General features: G+C 34.4%; 1 protein-coding gene across 8 annotated transcripts in view; it reads right to left on the bottom strand.

The window, feature by feature from the left end:
- GABRA2 (gamma-aminobutyric acid type A receptor subunit alpha2) overlaps nucleotides 1-21,189 on the bottom strand; it is a 146,455-nt gene that overhangs the window by 124,567 nt on the left and 699 nt on the right. For 4 of the 8 annotated variants that reach the window (XM_017540341.2, XM_017540342.2, XM_037742653.1 and 1 more), the window contains exons 2-3: nucleotides 20,172-20,252; nucleotides 17,610-17,725 (exon numbers count right to left, since the gene is read on the bottom strand). In XM_017540341.2, coding sequence (XP_017395830.1) covers nucleotides 17,610-17,725; nucleotides 20,172-20,242 — 187 coding nt within the window. In that variant the 5' untranslated portion in view covers nucleotides 20,243-20,252. Of the gene's footprint in view, nucleotides 1-17,609; nucleotides 17,726-20,171; nucleotides 20,253-20,705; nucleotides 20,731-20,771; nucleotides 21,124-21,189 lie in introns of those variants that run through there. The other 4 variants (XM_037742652.1, XM_037742650.1, XM_017540340.2 and 1 more) reach the window with 4 other exon arrangements.

The raw sequence follows: 21,189 nt of genomic DNA, 5'->3' as shown, positions 1-21,189 counted from the left end.
TTGGTTTCTGCCTCTCATTTCCTTGCTTGTAAGGTAGGGGTCATCAATTTATCTATCTTATGGGAGTTATAATAAGTATTAAATGACATGTAAAGTGCTTAGCATGGTACCTCACTCTCAAAACCTGTTAGAAATTATAATTTAGTATGATTCACATTATCTTATAACTTTTGATTAACAGTCTCTGTAAGACAATTGAAAAAAAGTTTAAATGGTTTGTATGAAACTAATAATAGTTTTGCAAAATCACAGCATAGGCATTTTAGGCTTACCTTTCTCCGGCTTTTGAAATACATTGTTGTAGTTCTTGTTTTGGTTTCTGTCGTGTGCAACTAATAGCTCTTCCAAAGCTTTTGTTGTGGTGTTAGGAGGCAGTGCTGCATGCATTGCAGACAACTGAGCAGCTTTGCTCATGATCACTGCTCAGCTGGCCTAAAATGCAGTAACAGCAAGGGCTACTGAATTAGTCCATTTCACTGTATTAAATCCAGGTTCAACCCAATGGTTCTAATTTTATGTGCTACTGAATTTAAGGTTCGGCAGAGGATTTGAACCCATCTATCAATCAACATTGTTTCTGAGAAGGATGACTTGTTTTTAGCAATGTCAAAAATCTAAACCACTAAAATATGTAGACAAAATTGATTGTCGAATGTCAAAAATGTTTCTGAGAGCCCAAAATAAGTAGCTCTCCAAAGTCTAGATATACCTGTTTTTACATATATGAATGTTGGATTCACTTACATAATCAACTGACAAATGGTGAATTCTACATACATACTGTGCCAGTCACTAAGGACACAGTAGCAAACCAGACATGGTCTCTGTTCCTCACCTATCTAACTCCATTCTCCCTAGCAATTACTGTTACAGAGGTTGAAGTTTCAGACTAACACTTCAAAGACTATTTCTTTTTAAATATCTTCAACTGGAACCATGTCTTCACAGTACAAATGGCAAAGCTCTTTATTCCTGGGAGCTAGGGAAAAAAGGCATACAGCACTGCCTTCTAATACCAAATAAAGAGAAGGTATATAAAATTGACTATATCTAAAAATTGTTATTGATCTCATACCTTCATAATAACTAATTTCAAGTAGTAACTTCATACACATTTTATGCATGTTACAGACAAAACATCGTTGCAGAATTACATCTTTTAAAATAAGATACGACCTGTTTCACCAAGAAGTTTGCATAATCAGTCACTATGGAAGATGATTTGCACCTTGAAAAATGGATTCTGCTTGCCAAGTGTGTTAATCATTAAGTTACTTGCCAAATATTGCTAGTTCTTTCACTTCTGAGTAAATGGTAGGGTTGCACTTCCCTGCCCCCTTGAAGTTGAACATGTTTATATGACTTCCTTTAAACAATGGACTGTGGGCAGAAGGACATTGTGTCACATCTGGGCAGAAGCTTTAAGTGACAGTATGCATGTAGCCACATCTTTCCCCTGGTCCCAGTGGCTAGCAATGTTTTAGATGGTGGAAGTTCATCAACCTGAGACCCTAAGTGAGGATGACATGAAAGAGAGCCCATTCCTATATACCATCCAACCTCAGTGGACAAGGTTGGATCGTGAACAAGATACATGAAAGGGAGATAAAATTGGAAAGTTATTACTGAAGCATAAGCCGGTTAATTCTAACTAATCCAATTACTAAACAAAAGTAGGACTCTGACCTTATGATACTGACTACCAGCTCAGAACAATGTGGGACAAAGACCACTCTTTGATGTTATTGAGGAAAATGCTAGCTAGACTCATCTGGTAACAGACCAATCTTACTATACACATTTATTTTTCCTTTTTAACTAAAAAGAGTTCAAACAAAGTACTACAAGAGAAAGAAGAAAGAAACTGTCATTTTTAACCAGAACCTTGAAAACAGATTACTTAGTCCAGTGTTTGGACCATGAGCATCAGAATCATTTGATGAAATATAGTTCTGTGACCATACCAAATCTGAATGAGTCTTTGAAGGTTTGTTAAATTTGCTTTAATAAATTATCCAACTGATTTCTTCATACCCTTTATGAGAAGTCTTGGTTTAGGGCCAGAGGCTGCAAACTAATACTCAAGTGCAAATTGTTTGCGAAGAACAGATTTTGTTTATTTTGATTTAAATAAAAATTGGCTGACCTTTAAAACTTAAGAAAAATTCCTATAAAAATGGAGATCTTCAACAACTTTTGAAAAATAATTGGAGTATTTGGCAACTCTGATTTTAAACACTTATGTGATAATAATCAGGTAAAACTCAACCCCCTTCATACAAGAGATGTCCTCTCCAGTTCTTCAATCTCCATTATGCTCCACTCATTACTTTATTTGTTCTGCCCTTGGAGAGCATTTGAGTTTGGGTCCCTTTGTTCTGGCTCTTGAAGGCTATGTTACACAGACTAGAGATTCCACTCTGGAAACTGGGAAAGAAGAAAGCTATTAAAGATGTTGAGCAAAATAATTCCATAATCAAATCTAACTAAATGTTAGAAATCTGGTAATATGGAAAATAGGGTAGTGCTAGGTTAATATACTCAAACTTTTCCTTGGGGCAGCACAATATGTCCTGGTCAAGCAGTTGACTTGATGAGTGACATACACTGGATAAAATCTCTGGCTAAATCTAGAAGGCACACCCCTGTAATCAAGAAAGCTGTTACTGAATTTCAATGAGCTACCATCATCAGGAATTTCAGCTTGGGGTCACCAGATTTGTCATTTTTAAAAGAGAAGCCAGAAGTTCACATTTTATTAGATTTCAAATGTTTTAAGTTAATTATTCATTTAAAAACAAGACTAGGCCAATAAGTCAGGTTGATACCTTGTGGATTAGAGGATAGAGACTAGAAGCAATAATCTGGATAGGAGTAAAGAGAATTTGAAACATTATTTTCAGATGGATTTTCCATTCTTGTGGATTAACAAATTCAGATATCCCTAGCCATGCAAGAGAACTACAGGCTGAAAAAAGCAGTTTTAGGTGGCAGAATTATAAGTTTAGTTCCTAGAAACTTAATTTGAGAAATCCATGTATGAAAGGGCACAGTTCATCATTTGTCTATCTATTCAGCATATATGATTACTATTATATCCTAGAAATATTACACATAATATTGGGGATAAATCAACAGGCAAAGAGTCATAAATCTTTGTATTTAGCGATCTTAGATTTCAATAGGTGAATGATAGAGTTACAAAACTACATGATAATGTTATACTAAATATATTAATGGGCGATTTGTTCCAAAGGAAATGTGTGTATGTGAGTAGATGGTAGTCATTTAAGACTTCTAGAAAGCGGTGACATCTAAGCTTGAACCTAAAAATAGGAAAATGTGATTCCCGATAGAAGCAACAGTCTGCATAATGACTCAAAGGCTAGTGATCCAAAGACTATTTTTAAATTTTACTAAAAAATAAAAAATGAAATGAATTCAGTGAATCTGGACCACTACATACAAAATTCCTGACAAGTAGTAACAGATGGGGCCAGAAAAGTGAACACAGGTTATTGGCTACATGAGCTACCTTAAGTGCCCTGGAAATAATCATGAAAATGGCGGATCGTCATAGAAAGGAGTTCATCTGAGCAATAAAAAGCAAATCAGGGAAAGAAAAAATATTGGACACTACCTATAGGTTAATGTTTAAGGTCATGAAATTGAATTAAACTGGTCTGGGAAAATCATTAAAGTAAAAGATAAGAGCTAAAAGTATAGAACTTGGAATGCACCCATACTTCAGAAGAGAGAAGATAAAGAGAAACCAAAGAATAAAACACTGATAAAGAACAATAGAGGGACAAAAAAAAAAAAAAAAGGAAAGAGAAGTTTCAAGCAGAGGTAGATCTATGAGGTGAAATAGAGCAGAGAAGTAAAAGAACTTTGAGGAGATGTGGCCATTCCTATGTCATGTATAAAGAATGTAGAGCAAGACTTAGAAACATAAATAGCTGAAAAATATAATTTGAGGCATTTATTACTTACTCTAGTCACTTCCTAATCAAATGTTTCTCAGATTTCAAAGAAGCTCTTAATTGGGATTTTCATGCAATGGGAACACCGAATTTTGTACAAACTCCTAGTTGCTTGGAGTCAGGAAACCAAAGCAGCCTTTGTGCCCTTCCAGGCTGGAGAGACTTTAGAGGTTTAGCAGCCTTATTCTGCTAGCTTGTATTCAACCCTATACTCTGTCTGTTTCTCTATAAAGAAAAAATTGGTTTTAGATTTCTGTTCCAAGAACCTTATTTTCTACTCTATTTGCCTGAAACAACCCCCTTACCCCCAGACACACACACAAAACCACAAGAGAAATTTTAGATAGAAGAAGCATTTTAGGTCATTGACTACAGTTTTCTCATATTCATGTTCTAGAAACTGAGGCACAGAGATAATACTACTCCAAGGTCATACAGCTTTTATAAAAAGAAGTTTTTTATGTACAAACTAGTGTTTGTTTTATACTCTCGCACATAGCTTTGCCATCACAAAACCCTCTGATCAAATTAAAGATTCTTTCTCCCCTTAGCAAGTCTGTAAAATTAAAATACAATGTTTTTCACCAATTTAGGATCCTCTAAGTTTATAAAGTGGTCTTTGTAAGGCGCTCTGATGCAAATCATATACAATATTGTCTTAAAGTGCATCACCCCTTTTTATCTCTCCAAAGGGGAAATTTAGAACATGTTAAATGGAACATAAAATAACTTAAATTGAGAGCACTATTATATTTCTGCCAAAAGTATACATGTGGTAAATTTTTAACAATAATACCATATTCAGAATTAAATTATTTATTTTATAATTAACAATGTAAACAGATTTAGTTCACAATCTTCCCTTCAGATTTTTTCTTCCCACAACTAGTTAGCTACAGTATCCAATAAATTTGTTTTTATAAAGCAAGGTTCAAATACTACCAAGCATTTTTACAGATTAGTTTTAATTTTTTCTACATAGCTATATATAGATATAGATATATTTTAACTCATAGAGGATGATATAACTAAAGTACAGACATGACTGGATAAAGAAATTGTATTTAATATTATGCAGCACATTCACCTAAATTAATGGCCAGTTTTATGTTTACCAACAATTTTGTAAAAGTATAAGAAAAAAATTTGTTTATACTTAAACTCTGCTAAAAATAAAGTTTATCACTACCAACATTTAGGAATAAAAATTATACATCCCTAAGTGTCAAAAAAATTGACATCGTAATAATATTTAGTGAGCACTTAAAAGACCTCTTCTCTTCACTACATTATATTCTTTATGAATTTCCCCTGGAGTTATACAACATGGTAGCCTCAGCTAATCACTTCCTTGCTGGGCAAAGTGTGGTGCACAGAACAGCAGCACGGGTATCACATAGGAGCTTGTTGGAAATGCAGCATCTTGAGCCCCACATAAACTATAAACTTATTGAATCAACATAATCAACATATGCATCTTAACAATCACCATTCATGTTATTCATATGCACATTTTAGAGAGGAGGAAATGGAGGCACAGAGAGAATAAGTAACTTTTCCACTAAAGAGTTAGCAAATGTGAAAGACATTGCCAGTAGCTTACTGATTATCAAATACATCCTCCTCCTTTCCAATAAGTCCAATTTATGGTAGAAATGTGCCCAAACCCAAATAGGACAATAATTTTCCCAGATGTCCCCCTAACTGAAAAGAGCTATGAAGATAAAGGAAGAAATCAGCCACAAGTGCCTGGAAGGCTTATTTTTCCGACATAAGGAACAGATGGTGCCGTTCCTTCCTTTTATTCTGGTCTTAATCGTATATGGGATAGTTGGAGCTGCAGCAGTCATCTTGGAATCATGAGGTGACAAAAGCATAAAGAGAAGGTAACACTAAGGAAGGCAATGGAAAAGTAGAGTCAATGTCCTTTAAGCCATCTTGTAAGAACTCAGTGCTAGAAGCCACCTATTGGTAAAATTCTTGTTTGTGAGAAAAAATAACCCCCAATGAAGTCACTGCAGATTAAATTTCCAATTACACTCAGGCTAACACATCCCTAACTGATTAAAACTACTATGGTAATTATTGTCTTACCTATATTTGATAATTTATTCAATGCTAGAGAGCAGTTTCCTCTTTTTCCAACTGGCTTAAATTTGTGGTATAAAACACTACTTGAGATTATTATATCTTTTTTTAATGTCTTCAGACAGAAGTATGTAAAGTGTTACACCACCCTCTCTAAGCAGGTGGGGAAAATTACAGAGATGACATGCCATAAAACTGTTCCCTAAAGGGAAGGGATTTGATGCAGAGACATCTGCTTCCACCCCACTAACTTTCATATCTACTCACTTAAACATGCACCTGCCCAATTTCCTTATGTGTTGATAGATTTTTCTTAATATCCCAGCTGTTCCAATGCAGTAGCAACACAGGCAGAAATTGCAGCTGCCCCCTGCAACTGGTGGCAATCAGATGTCTGAAGCTTAGATGCCTGTCTTAGAAGCTGTAATCAAAAAATGACAAAAACCAGACAAGGTGGGGTAGCAGCTAAAAGAGAATGGCAAACACTGTCAACATCTATGTAATGAGCATCTGAACGTAAATCTTCATCGTGAGTCAGGAACTGTATCCCATGGAACTTTTTATCACCCCTATATTACATAGATAATAACGTAAATCCTAAATGACCCTCTCTGTTAAAGATATTAATTATGCCATCAATTTGGCAGCAGCCAAAAATACCTCCCAGACCCCTTCAGTTCATCAGGGAAGCTCGAAGGCATAAAAGTTGAAATAAAGCTTTCTGTTATAGCAATATTCTCCTCACTACTACATTGCCTTTTCTCCTTTAAGAGTTCAGATACTGTTATTCTGATGTATATACCTGAATAATAAAAAGTCAACTTTTGATATTTAATCTATTTTAAAACTTACATGTTTCAATGTAAGTATTACTAATAATAGGGTTCTTCTACATATGGTTTTCTTGTTAGTTATCTCTGATTCTGCAATTCTATAATTGCTACTAAGCCGAAACTACTCAAAATGATAAAAGGATCCTCAGTTTTAGTTTTGAGTCATCAAGGCACTTTCCTGTTTTCTTAAAAATCCTCTGCTTCCTGAAAAGTGACTCTACATTAACTCCCATTCTTTTATAGTATTTTCCCAATGTAAGCCTGTCCCACTTAGTCTCTTAAGATTCTGAAGTTTCTTTTACTAGAATATGTAGTGAACAATTCTTTTGCAATTTTACTAACAACAATCATCAGTTTCTCATTTTTTTTGCTTCAGTGATTACCCTTACATGCCCTAGATAACTAATTAAATCTACCCTCTCATATTCCCCGCTACCTGGACTGAACACCAGCCTTGCAATTCCATTTTCTTTTAATTAAGACTTCCTCTCTTGTGGTATCCAAATTTTAATCTTCCTTGCAAACCTAAGTAGTATTTTAGCCCATTATGTTTTTTCTTGAAAATTTTGAAGAGTTTCTCTGTATAATCACAGTAACAGCAATGAATTTGTCCTATTTACCCTAATTCTCTGCTCTTGCTAACTTACTGAATTCTATTGTAATGACCCTTAAGAAAGTCATGTAATTGAAAAAAATTGAAGTCTCCAAACAAAAAATCTTTGTATCTCATCATCTTTTGCTACAAAATTGAAAATCTTCACAAGTAATTAAGAGTAAACACGAAATCTTCCATCTCGTTCTAAACGTTTTCAATGAAATTTGTCTTCCTTCTCTAAACTCCTCCTCAGATTCAAGTCCAATTCAATTCAAGACAGTTATCTTCTGTCTTGGAAAGTTTTTAACATACATAATCCTAAAAACATCTGATCCTTTTGTCAACTTAATGGAAGCCAAATGTCTTCCCAGCACTTACTAATATATGTTAGGTGCCATTACAAAATATAATCTAAATAATTTATTTTGTAATACTATTTGGAGACATTTATAATTTTTATTCCTTCTTCAACTTTCCTTAACCTTGAGATGTAACTCTACTCCTCTACTCACAGACAAAATCCAAGTGTACTACTCATTATGTTGGAATATTCATATATTTCAATATTTTCCTGAAATATTCATAAAGTTATTAGACTTTGCTAGCTATCTCCACAAAACAGTTGAAAATAGTATTACCTTATTTTTAGCATATTTTTCTATAGATACTATATGCATACTTACATATATATATATATATATATATCAGAAGAAACATCTTACTTTTTATTATGTTTTAAATCAAACTATTAATGCCCTAATTATATCCTCTAAGAATACTGATATGCTGCTATACTAAAAAATGGCATTACATATATCCCTGAAACATTTTACATTCATTCCCCAATAAGCTTGTGACAATCTGAATGTTAATAAAAATATATTAAATGGATACTCTCATGAAAGAATGCTACTTTTTGTATTTTTATGTGAAACTTTTTAATTTTAACAAATTTTAATACTGAAATAAACAACAAGGAATATAGAGAAGATGAAATAGATTTAACTCATACATCAAATTAAGATTATACCTTAAAAAGGTATAGTAGAAACACAAAATACCAAAACTACCACTAATGCTAATTGTTTAAACTGCAAAATCCAGTAAACAATTTGAAAGAATCTAAACTTGGTGATAAGTTGATATCCCTAATTTGATTAGCTTCTATATGAAATCTTTTAATATTTAAACACTAATTTCATTGTTATAATACCTTATTTGTAAATGATAAGATCTGTACCTCAAGGGATGAGGGTATTTTAAGTTAAAAACAAAAATTTTCAGAATTCTGTGTTGTGTCAACACAAAAAATTTAGAAGAAATAAACATAATTCTCATCATATGATTCTTCATATATTTTTTTGTTTTGCCATTCATGTCTATTTTTTCTTTCACCTGTAGCTCAAAAAAAATTAAGATAAAACAGAAGATATGTTTTTCTAAAGAAGATAAGTGGAGTATCCAGAAGTTTCTGTTGGAATTAACAGTCACTTAGTACTGCTGGGAATGCCACATTTAACATAAACACCCTAAACATCCCTGCTACAAACAGATAAAATGTGCTCCCTGAGTTTTACACTCTTCTGTAGATATCATAATTATCTGCCTCACAACAACTATACCAGAAATCACTCTTCCCTTTATGAGAGATGACTTAAAAAGTTTAATTAAGAAAACAGAGTGGGTATACAGAATTCTTAGTTAAGAAGAGAAAGAAGAAACCAGTGCCTAGAACACATGAAAGTCAGAAAGAGCCAAAATATGGTGTGATATGAATTTATGCAGACTAGGTCTTGTTCATCATAGTATTTCCAGCATTTAAAACAGTATGCAGCAAATCCTAAGCCCTTAGTAAGAAACAGTTGAATGAATGAACTATCCTTATAGCTACAAAACTTCACTAACTTCAGTTATATGATAGAAGTAAAAATCATTTCTTACTTCTCTAAACTTCAATAGTATGTTCTTATAATGGCCCATGTGTTGCATGGTTTCAAGCTTTTTTGAAAATGATAGTGTATTTGCCTTATCTTCCCCCGAGGGTCTTCATCTCCAGGAAGACCAACACCACACCTTGTATGTCTTTATGTCCTTCAGAGTAGCATGGCTGGCATATCATATTCTTTCAAAACACATTTTAAGGAACAAAATACTAGAACAATTTCATTTGACTCTTTCCATGTTAACACATTGAAAAGTAATGAATTGTTTACTGGCCAATCTGTTCATTTCACTATCTTCACTACCAATATAGATTTCTACAAGGTGATTGAGCTGTAGCAATCAAAATAGAACACTAAAACAAATAGATTGGTCATACTTATGGTCCAATTTACCCACTGTGTATTAAGTGGGAGAGAAAGAAATCTTTGACTGCTTCTGAGCTGAAATGCTATGGGGTAAAAATATGGTGAGTGAAGCATGCTTGTGCCTGAAACAGTGAAAATAACTATCCCTCAGAATTACGACTGAGGACAACACCTTCACATAAGTGATGGTTGAAAAAACAAACTACTATTAACCAAAAATGTTTTTTTTTTTTTTTTTTTTTTTTTTTGAGACGGAGTTTCGCTCTTGTTACCCAGGCTGGAGTGCGATGGCGCGATCTCGGCTCACCGCAACCTCCGCCTCCTGGGTTCAGGCAATTCTCCTGCCTCAGCCTCCTGCCAAAAATGTTTTAAGATACAAACAAAGCCCTACTGTTAGTTCATTAAAACATGGGTAGTGGCCAGGCGCAGTGGCTCATGCCTATTATCCCAGCATTTTCAGAGGCCAAGGTGAGAGGATCACTTGAAGCCAGGAGTTCAAGACCAGACATAGTGAGACCCTATGTCTACAAAAATTTAAAAAATAGCTGGGTGTGGTGGCACAAACCTAGATACTCAGGGGGCTGAAGTGGTAGGATCACTTGACCTGTGACATGGAGACCACAGTGGGAAAAGAGTAAGCCCCCCATTGTATTCTAGCCTGAGCCACATAGCAAGATTCTGTCTCCAAAAAAAAAACAACTACAACATAGGTAATATTTTCTGGGTCATGCACTTTACTGACATCACCTTGAATTTTGCCTGACACTTGCTGTGTGGGGAGAAAGTGCTACTATCTAATCTAACGCATACCAGCGCTATCACATATTCAGTCTGCCTTTCCTATAAAACCTATAAAACGATCATAAGCTATATATCTGGTTAAAACAGCCAAGTGAGAAAAAATTCCGCAAAACTACCTCACCCTATTTCCTAAGAAGCCTATCTTAGTCCCATTCTGAAACAAGGAGTGGGCAAGCAACACACAGTGTTAGTGAGGGTGTGCAGAAACACTAAGATGCTTGTTAATCATGCCTCAAAATATTAAAAAGCATTGCAAAAAGCTGTACCTAACATTACCATGTTTCTAGTTGAACCTAGCATGCACTGTGATGAAGTCCATCGGTATGCTATTTCCATGCCATATGGAGAGAAGTAGAACAGACCCCAGACAAAATTAAAGAAACTGACTTTGAAAGCTGTGTCCACAAGTCTACAGCCCCCCTAATGGCATCCCACTTCAGGCAGCTAGTACATGTTTCATCCCTCCCACAAAGTAAATTTAAATAAATAAGAAATGACAAATGACTTTATATCAGCATTTACACTTTTATCAAAAGCTATTTACACACTTGTATGAAACCATCCCAATTTATTTTCATTTTCTCACTCATGAAATAACAAATTGCAGTGTTCCCTGTGATCTTTAGGCAGTCTAGTGGGTGGATCTAGTGCAGAGCATGAAAGGACTCTGAAATCTTCTTATGCAGAAGGCTTATTCTGAAGGGTATCCTACTCAATGAACTTTAGGAGACCCCAGGAATCTGAGTCTGAAGGGAAGAGAATCTAGATTCTCAGCTGCCTCATGCTTCTGAAGGAGCATCAGCCTTGAGTGCAGCTGCCTGAATCAGGAGAATGCCAAACATAACAGATTTTCAAAGAAGTAGAAGCTTTAACATCTGGAGTTTACTCTGCCTTCAACTGAGACTAGAACTATTTAACAGCTCAGCTCAATCTCTTCTTTCTACTCATCTTGCAACCTACCTTTCCCCATCTTTTCCTCGCCCCCTCAATTTTATGTACTGAGATTTGAAGCCATTCTCAGTGTGTTCTCTCCAACCTGATATCTCCACCCATAATCATAAAGATAAGTATGATGTGATCAAGCATCAGGATGTTAAAGTTTCAAGGTTTTGCTGTTGAAGTATCTGGTATATCCCATGTTAGGGTGATGACCATGCTTTCAGTTTTATAATATGTCTCTAAAATCATCATTTATATCATATGATGAACTTTTATTCTGTAAATACATCTTTGCTTCTATAGGCAAATTCATTATCATGAATTGATGATGCCAAATTGTTATATGTCATGATCATTGGTTTTGTTTTCAGGGATTTTGTTCATGTACAAAGATGTGCCCACACAATAAGACTGAATGCATAAGAAACACACAAATAACTTCTTTCTTTAAAGTCGAATTCTGTATGCTCCAAGTTTATCATGTTTGGAAAATCAAAGATTTTATAAATTAAGTGTAACAGGGATTGATATATTCTATAGCATTTCTAGTAGAAGTGGTAGGAGGATCAACAATAACGATAATAATTTCTACATGTATTGAGTTCTTATTCTGTTTGTCAGCCACTGTCCGAAGGAATTGGATGCAAAAACTAAAATAAGCCCAAAACAAACCAACAAGTCTTATAATTTTACAAATAAAGAAATCAAAGCAAGGAGAGGTTAAGCAATGTACTGAAAGTTATATTGTTAATATACAACAGGAACAGAATTCAAAAGCAGGCACTGATCCTAACCATTACTTTATGAAGTAATACAATGCTCTTTTGAGGTCAGACTTCCTCTTAGGTTCTGGGAGAGATCAGATTTTTCAGTATTAATTTTGTCCCACTCAGTACCCTCTATTTTATTTTTTAAATAAATTTAAGGAGTAATAAAATCCACAGAAATATGTTATCATACATCTACCCACAGCCTAAAGATAAATATCCAAGAGTGAAGCTGCAAACTGACCATCAGACTCTATGTTCAGACCTCAAGTTTTTCATGATTTTTAAGCATAAGGTATCTTCAAGGTTTCAGAGTATAAGACAAAAGCATCAAGTTGGGGCAGAGTTGTTCTAACTAGCCAACCTCCTCGAAACATCTTTTCAAAATGCGGTTAAGCACGGTACTCAATCTAGATTTTCCAGACTGAATCTATAATTTAGATTCCAAGGCCTGTCATTTCAAAGAGTTGTTATTCTTGAGCATGTGGATATCAGCTTTCATGAATATATGAGGCCTGTCTACACATTCAATTTTCCAATGACCTTATAAAATCTGTCCAAGAAACGAATGTTCCTTTTATTCATTTAACAATGTGAAAACCCTTTATGAAATATTTTCATTTGGGTGGCATCCCAACTTGTTAGTTCTAATGACTAAATTGAAGACAAAAGACAAAAAGAAGACTTGATTTGGTTATTATTTCTAGCTAATCTGAATGCATGGTCTTGGTAGATAAGATTTTTGAGGCAATCTCATCTCAAGTTTTCAGGCCACAGTGGAGTAAGACTGCCAAATGCATAAGACCTATCAGTGTTTTCTTGACATGTTTTTGAAGAATACTCCCTAACATAATATTCTCCTTGAAGAATTCTCCTCTGCTATATCTGACAATACTAATACCTATCAATTGCATGCCACATTGTGCTTTCTTAAGAATTTCAATTTACTTGAGCCATATACTATCCCTATGAGATATAAATACAATATGTGGAATTCCTACTCCCACTTGACAGATGAGCAAATTAAGTCATAGATGGGACAAATGAATCACTCCAAATTACAGTTCATTCATGGCAGAATCACAGGTACTATAAGTCAGGAGTCTGAGTATTTGGTGTAATAATTATTCCAATCACCAAGAAATCAACTTCAAATATGTTGATGTTAATAGTGAGAGGCTGAGGTAGTAATTAAATCATCACTCCATTAATTTTAAGGATGAATTAAGCTCTATAGTTGATCATTTTCATGGTGGCATACTAAAAGCAAAAATGAGATTAGTTAATAAAATTGAGTCATTCAAGAGATATTTAGTTCAGTGCTTACTATGTGCTAGTTACTGTTCTAGATGCTTAGCATAGATGTATCAGTGAATCAAGCTACAAAACAGGCAAAAATTCCCGACCTCATAGAGCATACATTCTAGCAAAAGGGATAAACATATGCAATTAATATAATGGTAATAAATAAATAATGGTATATATTAAAAATGCTAGGGAAGCACAAAGAAAAAATGAAATGGGCAAAGGGGATCAGGATTGCTTATGGCAGACAGGTTGGAGTTTCATTAGGTTTGTCAGGGTTGACCTCACTGAGAGGTTGAGATCCGTAGATATACCAGGGAAAAGGCTCCACAGAGCATCTCAGCATGTCCAAAAAGTAGGAACGAAGCCAATGTGACTAAAGCAATGTTAGAAAGAGGGAGAGTTGTGTGAGGTGAGGTTAAAGAATGAGTGGGGAGACAAACCTTGCAGGGCCTTACAGGCCCCCACAAGAAATCCAGCTTTTATTCTGAATGAATAGGACACCACTGCAAGGATCTGAGCAGTTGAGGGGCAGGCTCTGACTTAAATTTTTAAAGGGATCTATTATTAATCATTAAATACCTTAAGTTTTTTACTCAATATATTATATAATCTTTGCCATATAAATGAATCACAATGGACTCTCCTCCTCTTAGAATAAAATTCTATTATTCCCAGTTTCCCAAAGAAAATATCAAGGCTCAAAATGCCTACAATAAGAGGTGGTAAGTGAAAGGGCCAGGTGAAAAGAACAATTTTTCTAACTCATAGTTCAAAACTGGTTCCCCTTTTCTATGTACCCGTTTATATTAAAGTTATAAAGGAAAGAAAATAGTATTTGGGATTAACTAGATTGCCCATCAATAGAGATGTTCAGTTTAATATATTAAAATTGAATTAAAGCCATTTTCCCTTATTATTCATTTCTGGGAAATAATGATATAGGTTATTTCCCTGAGCTTTCTATTTGAAATGACATGTGTGCCTTCAGACTAAAAATTTTGGATGCAGAAGTAATCAGATAATAATTTAAACTTGCAACAGTACATTTAAAAAGTTCTTCAGAGTCTTTTAGTTGTCATTTATAAGTCTTATATGTCATTTATAAGACTTCAATATCTTATAGATTGTAATTTATAAACTAACTGCCAGTTACTGTGCTAAATTCATTGCATATATCATATTTAATATTCATCAAAAATTTAAGAATGGCACGAGAAATCCTGTTTCACAGATGACAAATATAGATCCAGAGAGGCTAAGGATTGAAAGGTCACACAACTGCTTAGCCCCAGGGCCAGGATTTTACTAAATCTCCAGTCTAAAGCAAGGTTCGCTTCATTAAGTCACACTGTTCTTCTACAGAGCAATACTCAACATACCACCTCAACACTCCTAACTCAAAAGTCAGCCAGATATGAGTAGTCCCATTTTCTAGACAATTAACTGGTCACAGAAAAGTTAATCAAGCATCAACATTTATTTTATGATCACAATATGCAAATTAATATTTAGTTGCTGAGAAAACAGAGGATTTATTATACAACATCTTGACTCAATGAGCTTTGAATCTTAATAAGGTAACAAGAGAAACATAAAATGGTAATAAGTCACACGTGATAGCACATATGTACCAGGAGACACAGAGTCAATGACTAGTTAAAAAAAATCAAGAGAGAAAATTTATTCTGGGTGCTCCAATTTAGTTAAAATATCTTTACTAAAAAGGACTGGTGTTAAGATGATTTTCATAGGAAAGGTAGGGTTTGGATCACCAGAGGGGGTGAGGAAAAAATGATTCTAGCCAGAGGAGATCATATGACCAAAAAACAAGGGAGTAGATAAGATGCATTATCAAGAGAGAAAATAAATAGATGTGTTTGAAGGGCAGGAAGAATAGGAGGTGGGGTAAAGTGGCAAATGACACCAGAGAAGTAGACTGCAGAAATCCTTGTTAAATTAGCAATCCAAGGGAGGAGGGAAAGAATTGATATCATTGAACTGCCAGTATGTAGCACATGCTTTGTGTACACTTTTTGTTTATATAAACAACTCAACAGCCCGATAAGGTAGAAAGGTAAATATATATAATAGCCACTTTAAATAAAAGGAAACAGAGGTGATATGGCCAAGGCACAACTTTGCGTGTGGATGGAGCAGAATTCCAGTCTAGATATATCTGCCTCCAAGGACTATGTTCCTTCCACTTTCCCTCACCACCGTCTACCAAAGGAAATGGGGAGCCACCAAAGGCACTTGATCAAGAGAAGAGAGTGGCATATAAAAAGGAGTATAAAGCTGAAAGAAGACTGACCTGACTGTGAGATATTAGCTGTGTTCAGTATCAGAGGATTTCGAAAGGAAGAAAATAATGCAAGAAAAGCCACTTAGTGTATTACATTAACCCAATTAACAAAATCTATTTGAATGCAAGCATTGGAAATAAAAAGGATGCAAGATTTTAAAAGGAAATATAAAGAGATCGACAACAATATGTAAGTCCTCAAACAGGTAGTTTCTACTACCCAACCACACACCCAGAGGATAAATATTCCTCCTAAAAATTCACAGACAAGTCTACAGTCTAGCTTGAACATTTTAAAATTTGACAGTAGATGATTTATTTAAAAATAATAAAATCTATGGTTTAGAAAAAAAAAATCTGCCTTAGTGCTACCTATCTCTTAAAGTACCATTGTGAATTACGAGAGCCTTACTTCTTACTTACCAGGCTTACTTCTCTTATACGAGTTTGGCCAATAGTTTATTGCCACATATGTTAACATGGACAGTAATTCTTTATATACATGCTTATTAGGCATACAAATTACTAATCAGATATTCTTTTCCTTTTTATTTTTCCTATTAGAAATTGAGCATATATTAAACAACTGAATTTTTCCTTCAGGATGCAATGTGTCATATACACGTGAACATTATTCCTTTCTGGGATTTAAATATAAGATATTACTCAAGGATTCAAGTAAAAAACTAATCAAATTTAAATGGCATATTATTGAACCAGCCTGGTCTCTTCCGACTTTTTTCTTACCCATGGACAATCCAAACCATACACACAAAATTTATATTTTTAGAGGAATTATTTGCATAAATACTCAGGCATATAGTCAGACTAACACAAATCTTTTCCAGAAACTTAGCATTGCGAAGTCACCAAACCTGGCAATAACCAGGTAAACTATATAAATATTCGATTATTGCCTACTGTTCAACTAATTTGTCTTAAATTAACTGTGAAACTAAACATCTCAATGATTATGAAACATACAAGCTGTAAATGTGGTCATTAAAATTTTAACATATTGGCCAAACCCAATTTCTTTTCCCCTTTTGAATAAAGATATATATAGTTATTTTTCTGAGTAAAAAATTAATGTTTAAATTTGAAATCAAATTGTGCCTCAATCAAAAAATTTAGACCTATATCTAGTGTATATCTGAAATGTCTGAAAATTTCAAGAATAACAAACTTGTACTGTATTTTAGAAATATCTTATGCATGTGTAAAGAAGTATCATTATAGAATTCTAAAAAGTGTATTTGTTAAAACTCAACCACTATATTCTTATACTTTTTATGTTCCTTATTTCTGTATATCTGAACTGATATGAAAATATGATCAAATAAAGTAAATATACTATATAAGTATATCTGCTCAATAATACTAGGCTTTAACATACTCTAAGTGTGAGAAAGTTAACCATTTGAAATAAATTAACTTAAAAACTATTCATGCAGAAACTCTAGGATCCAGATGACTTTAGGCATTCTATGAAAGATATGTTAAATACATTATGTGTGTATAAAAGGAATCACAGATAATGCTTTTTCATATATCTTTCTATTTTCTGTGATTTTATATACACAGTGAAATATTCATACATAAAATATATTAAAATAGGAATATTACCCTTAACTTTTAAAGGTATTATTTTATGAGAGTTTTAAAAAAGGAAAACTATTTTTACCTCCCAGTCCTGGTCTAAGCCGATTATCGTAACCATCCAGAAGTCTGTCAAGAATTCTCGTAAAGATGGTAATGTTATTTTTAGCCTCATCTTCTTGGATGTTAGCCAGCACCAACCTAAACAGATAATTTTAAAAGCTGATATATATACATGTGTGTTTTGCAAATGCCAGAATGCTTTTCTTCCTTAATTTAAATTTTAGCACTCCCTGAGCTATTAGTACCACTCGTTTTCCTCCTTTTAAAATTGCTATAAATACCAATATATCTGCAAAAATAGGTGAATATGAAGTTGAAATAGATTCTAAATAGAATATCAGAAGTTTGGTGTTAACATTATTTGAGATTCTTACCCCTTGAAAATTTTATGTGGACTATTCATTTTCTTTCTAAATCTGTCTACTGGGGCATATTATGATCATAGATTGTCACATGCAAACACTATTAGTATTGCTATACTGCAGCTACAAAAGTCCAATTATCAAACAGACTGCTGAAATAACTGTTTTCAATATGAATTGGAAAATAAATTGCCTTTTTGGAGGTAAATATATTTTCTATTTCTCTCATAAGTGTCTTTCTTTTTCGTATGTCTTTTTCTCTTTTAAATCGGGATTTTTTTCCTTACTTTGGGTATACCTCCACCCAATGGCCAAGTACAATATAGACATCAGGGAAACTCCACTGGCTATGTGCCAGGCAAAATGTAGCCAGGAGGTGGAGGTGGGCTATGAAAGCATCAGCAACACATACACAGCTGCAGAGAGCCTTAGAGCCTAGTTCTTCCTGATTGATTTCTGAGAAGAGCAATAAGGTGCAATGTAAATATTAAAATGCCTAGTTACTTTTTTTAAAATAATAAATTTGTAGAAAGGACAAATGGTCTTAAAATATAACCAGAAAATATTTAGAAAATGTGACTTTCTCCATTATTTCTCCATCATAAAGCCAAACATCTGATTTTGTGACATGCAGCCATTTGTTGCAGAAGCAACTGAATGTATAAAACAGAATGTCCCTTTCCACTGCCATTTTTTTTTCTCAGAATGAATCAGAGATTTAAATTACTGGCCCTGAAAAAGAATCATTTATATAATAGAATAAAATACTGGCATAAGCATTACTGCTCAAATATAGAACAGGAAACTAGTTGAGAGAAATATGTCTAAATACTGAGATTTTTAATGATTATTAATTGATCATGGATTGTCCACTCCTTTAAAATAAAATATTATATGTAATTACATTCTGATCAAGGTGCATTGTATAAAATATTATGGAAAGTGTCAATTTGCATTTAAATAACTACAGAGCTAGTAGCTAAAACTAGTCATGATACATTAAAAACTGGCAACCAACTTCAAAGAAATATTGCCTTAAGAGCAGAGAAAATATTAAAATCTTGAAGATAAACATCTACAAATTAAATAAGTGCATCATTTTATACTCTCTGGCTTCAAAAGTTTCTATATTGCCCACTTAGGCTAATTTTACAACCAGTAACTAAGAAGTTCATAAAGTTCCACATAGAGATTTTCACTTAAAAGTGTTTTCTTAATCATATTTTATATTTTCTTTCTCAAATAAATATGTAGATGTTAAGTTAGTAGATATTTTCCAAATGAAAACAAGTCTTTATAAGATAGATGGCCTCTCAATTCTAAGAAATGTTTTCATACTTTGACCATTGCTTGGACAATAAAATAAAAAGTTAAAAGAGAAATAAATGTGTCATAAAGACATTTGTTTTTTTAAAAATGGGTGGTTACAGGAATATTCTTATAAAATTTATATATTATGTATTCTGGTATTTTGAAAATCATATCCTAAAGGCATTAAAGAAAAGGTGCCCACTGATGATGAAAATCAGGAAAGACTGCAACTAAGATGAAGTTACTGAAAGCAATAGAAATTAATTTCATGTTTTTAGAGGATAGGTGAAAGAAAATTCATTATATATTTTAAATAAGTACTCCTTCTGACTCTAAGCATTTGAGACAAAAAAGATCCTAATAATTTAAAAAGTTTATGATTAATAAATCTAGCTTTTGTTTTATTGTTTGTGATTGTGAAGTTGTATACTACCTCCACCTAGAGGTTTAAGACTCACACATCATTGGAGTTTTCTATGATGACTAAAGGAGCCATACCATTAAAAAAAGAAAAGAAAAAGGGAAAAAATTAAGTTAACACTCAAATCACTTAGCTGGTACTTTTCTGTCAGCTTTGAAGGGAAACTTGGCTTCCTTACTGAATCCTGGTGTTATATTCTAAGTGCCTATACTAATCACTTCAATTCCTTGTAGTAATATATCATTAAAAGGATTTTCTTTTCTTCTGTGAATTTTCTGCATTGAAAATGTTTCTGTTTGCTTTTGGAGCTTATCACTAAGAACAAGAAGCAGTGAAGTTTTTACAGTCTACTACTTCATAGTGCACTTTCCCCATACACCCCCTTTTCTGAGATTCTTTAAAACACTCTAGACTCTCAAAAGCTTTGATGGCGTACAAGAAACACACCTTTACCCTGTATTAACATAGTCAAATACAATAAATGTCTCACCTGGCAGGGTCCCACACCAAGAAAACAAAAAGCAGCAACTGCATGTTGTAGATGTTCAATTTTGTCTTCATCACCGCCGCTCTTTACAAAGCCATGGAAGGAAAAACAAATACACTTAAAATTGCCTTCAGTTCCACTATCGAAGTAACCCCCCAAAATATCCCTTTAGTTAGGGATTCAAGTTCAAGCTATGGAGATTACTTCCTGGATTGTGTGTAGGATTTGATAATTGGGAGGAGATTTTTTCTCCCCCCCCCCCACACACACATCCCACCTTTTTTCTTTCTTTTCTTTTCTTTCTTTTTTCTTTTCTTTTTTTTTAAACAGCAAGATGACCAAGTAATCAGACTTCTTTCTGCCAGGAACGTCCCCCAGCCTCATCGTCAGCAAACACTGTTTTGCGCACACATGTAATAATAACACCCTGGACTTCAAACTGACATATGAGCTGGAAAGGGAACGGGTTGGAGGGGAGAGTAGGAAAGGAGAGGAGGGATGGGTACTTCACACCACAGCCCCCTCAACCAAGACCACCTCCGCAACCACAGCGGGAAAAGCTAGGGGCAGGCAGCCCACTTTTGCAATTATTCTTTTCATTACAGTGAACTGCGGTCCTCACGTCTCCGTTTCTTCACTCCTCTTAACGAAATAAAATAATCTCCCTCCCTGCCCACCCACGGTTGCCCAAGACCATGTCTTGGAGGCAGCCGGGTTCGGATCAAGTGCTGCGAAACGATGCGTTTGACAGCTGCTCGGGAGCCGACGATCACAATAAGAGAAGGAGCGTGAGGCTCGGGCAGCAAACACCAGGCAGGCAGGCAGACAGCGGTAACCTCGGCGTGCAAAGTTGACTCGAAAAGAGCCAGGCTAGCGTGCTGCCTGCCGGGCGGGCGTCCTGGATGTTATTGTAGTCGCAAATAGGCTTCTGGGGATAAGTATCGAAATTATGTTTTAACTGCGCTGGGGAGGAGAACTGTGGGGGAATTGAGCCTCCCCCGTTTCCAGGGAGCCTCTGAAA

This window comes from Cebus imitator, unplaced genomic scaffold, assembly GCF_001604975.1.
Source record: "Cebus imitator isolate Cc_AM_T3 unplaced genomic scaffold, Cebus_imitator-1.0 Scaffold124, whole genome shotgun sequence".
In the NCBI taxonomy this organism is placed as follows: Eukaryota; Metazoa; Chordata; class Mammalia; order Primates; family Cebidae; genus Cebus; species Cebus imitator.
The sequence above is the reverse complement of the archived record's forward strand: the minus strand, read 5'-3'. Positions and strand labels throughout refer to the sequence as shown.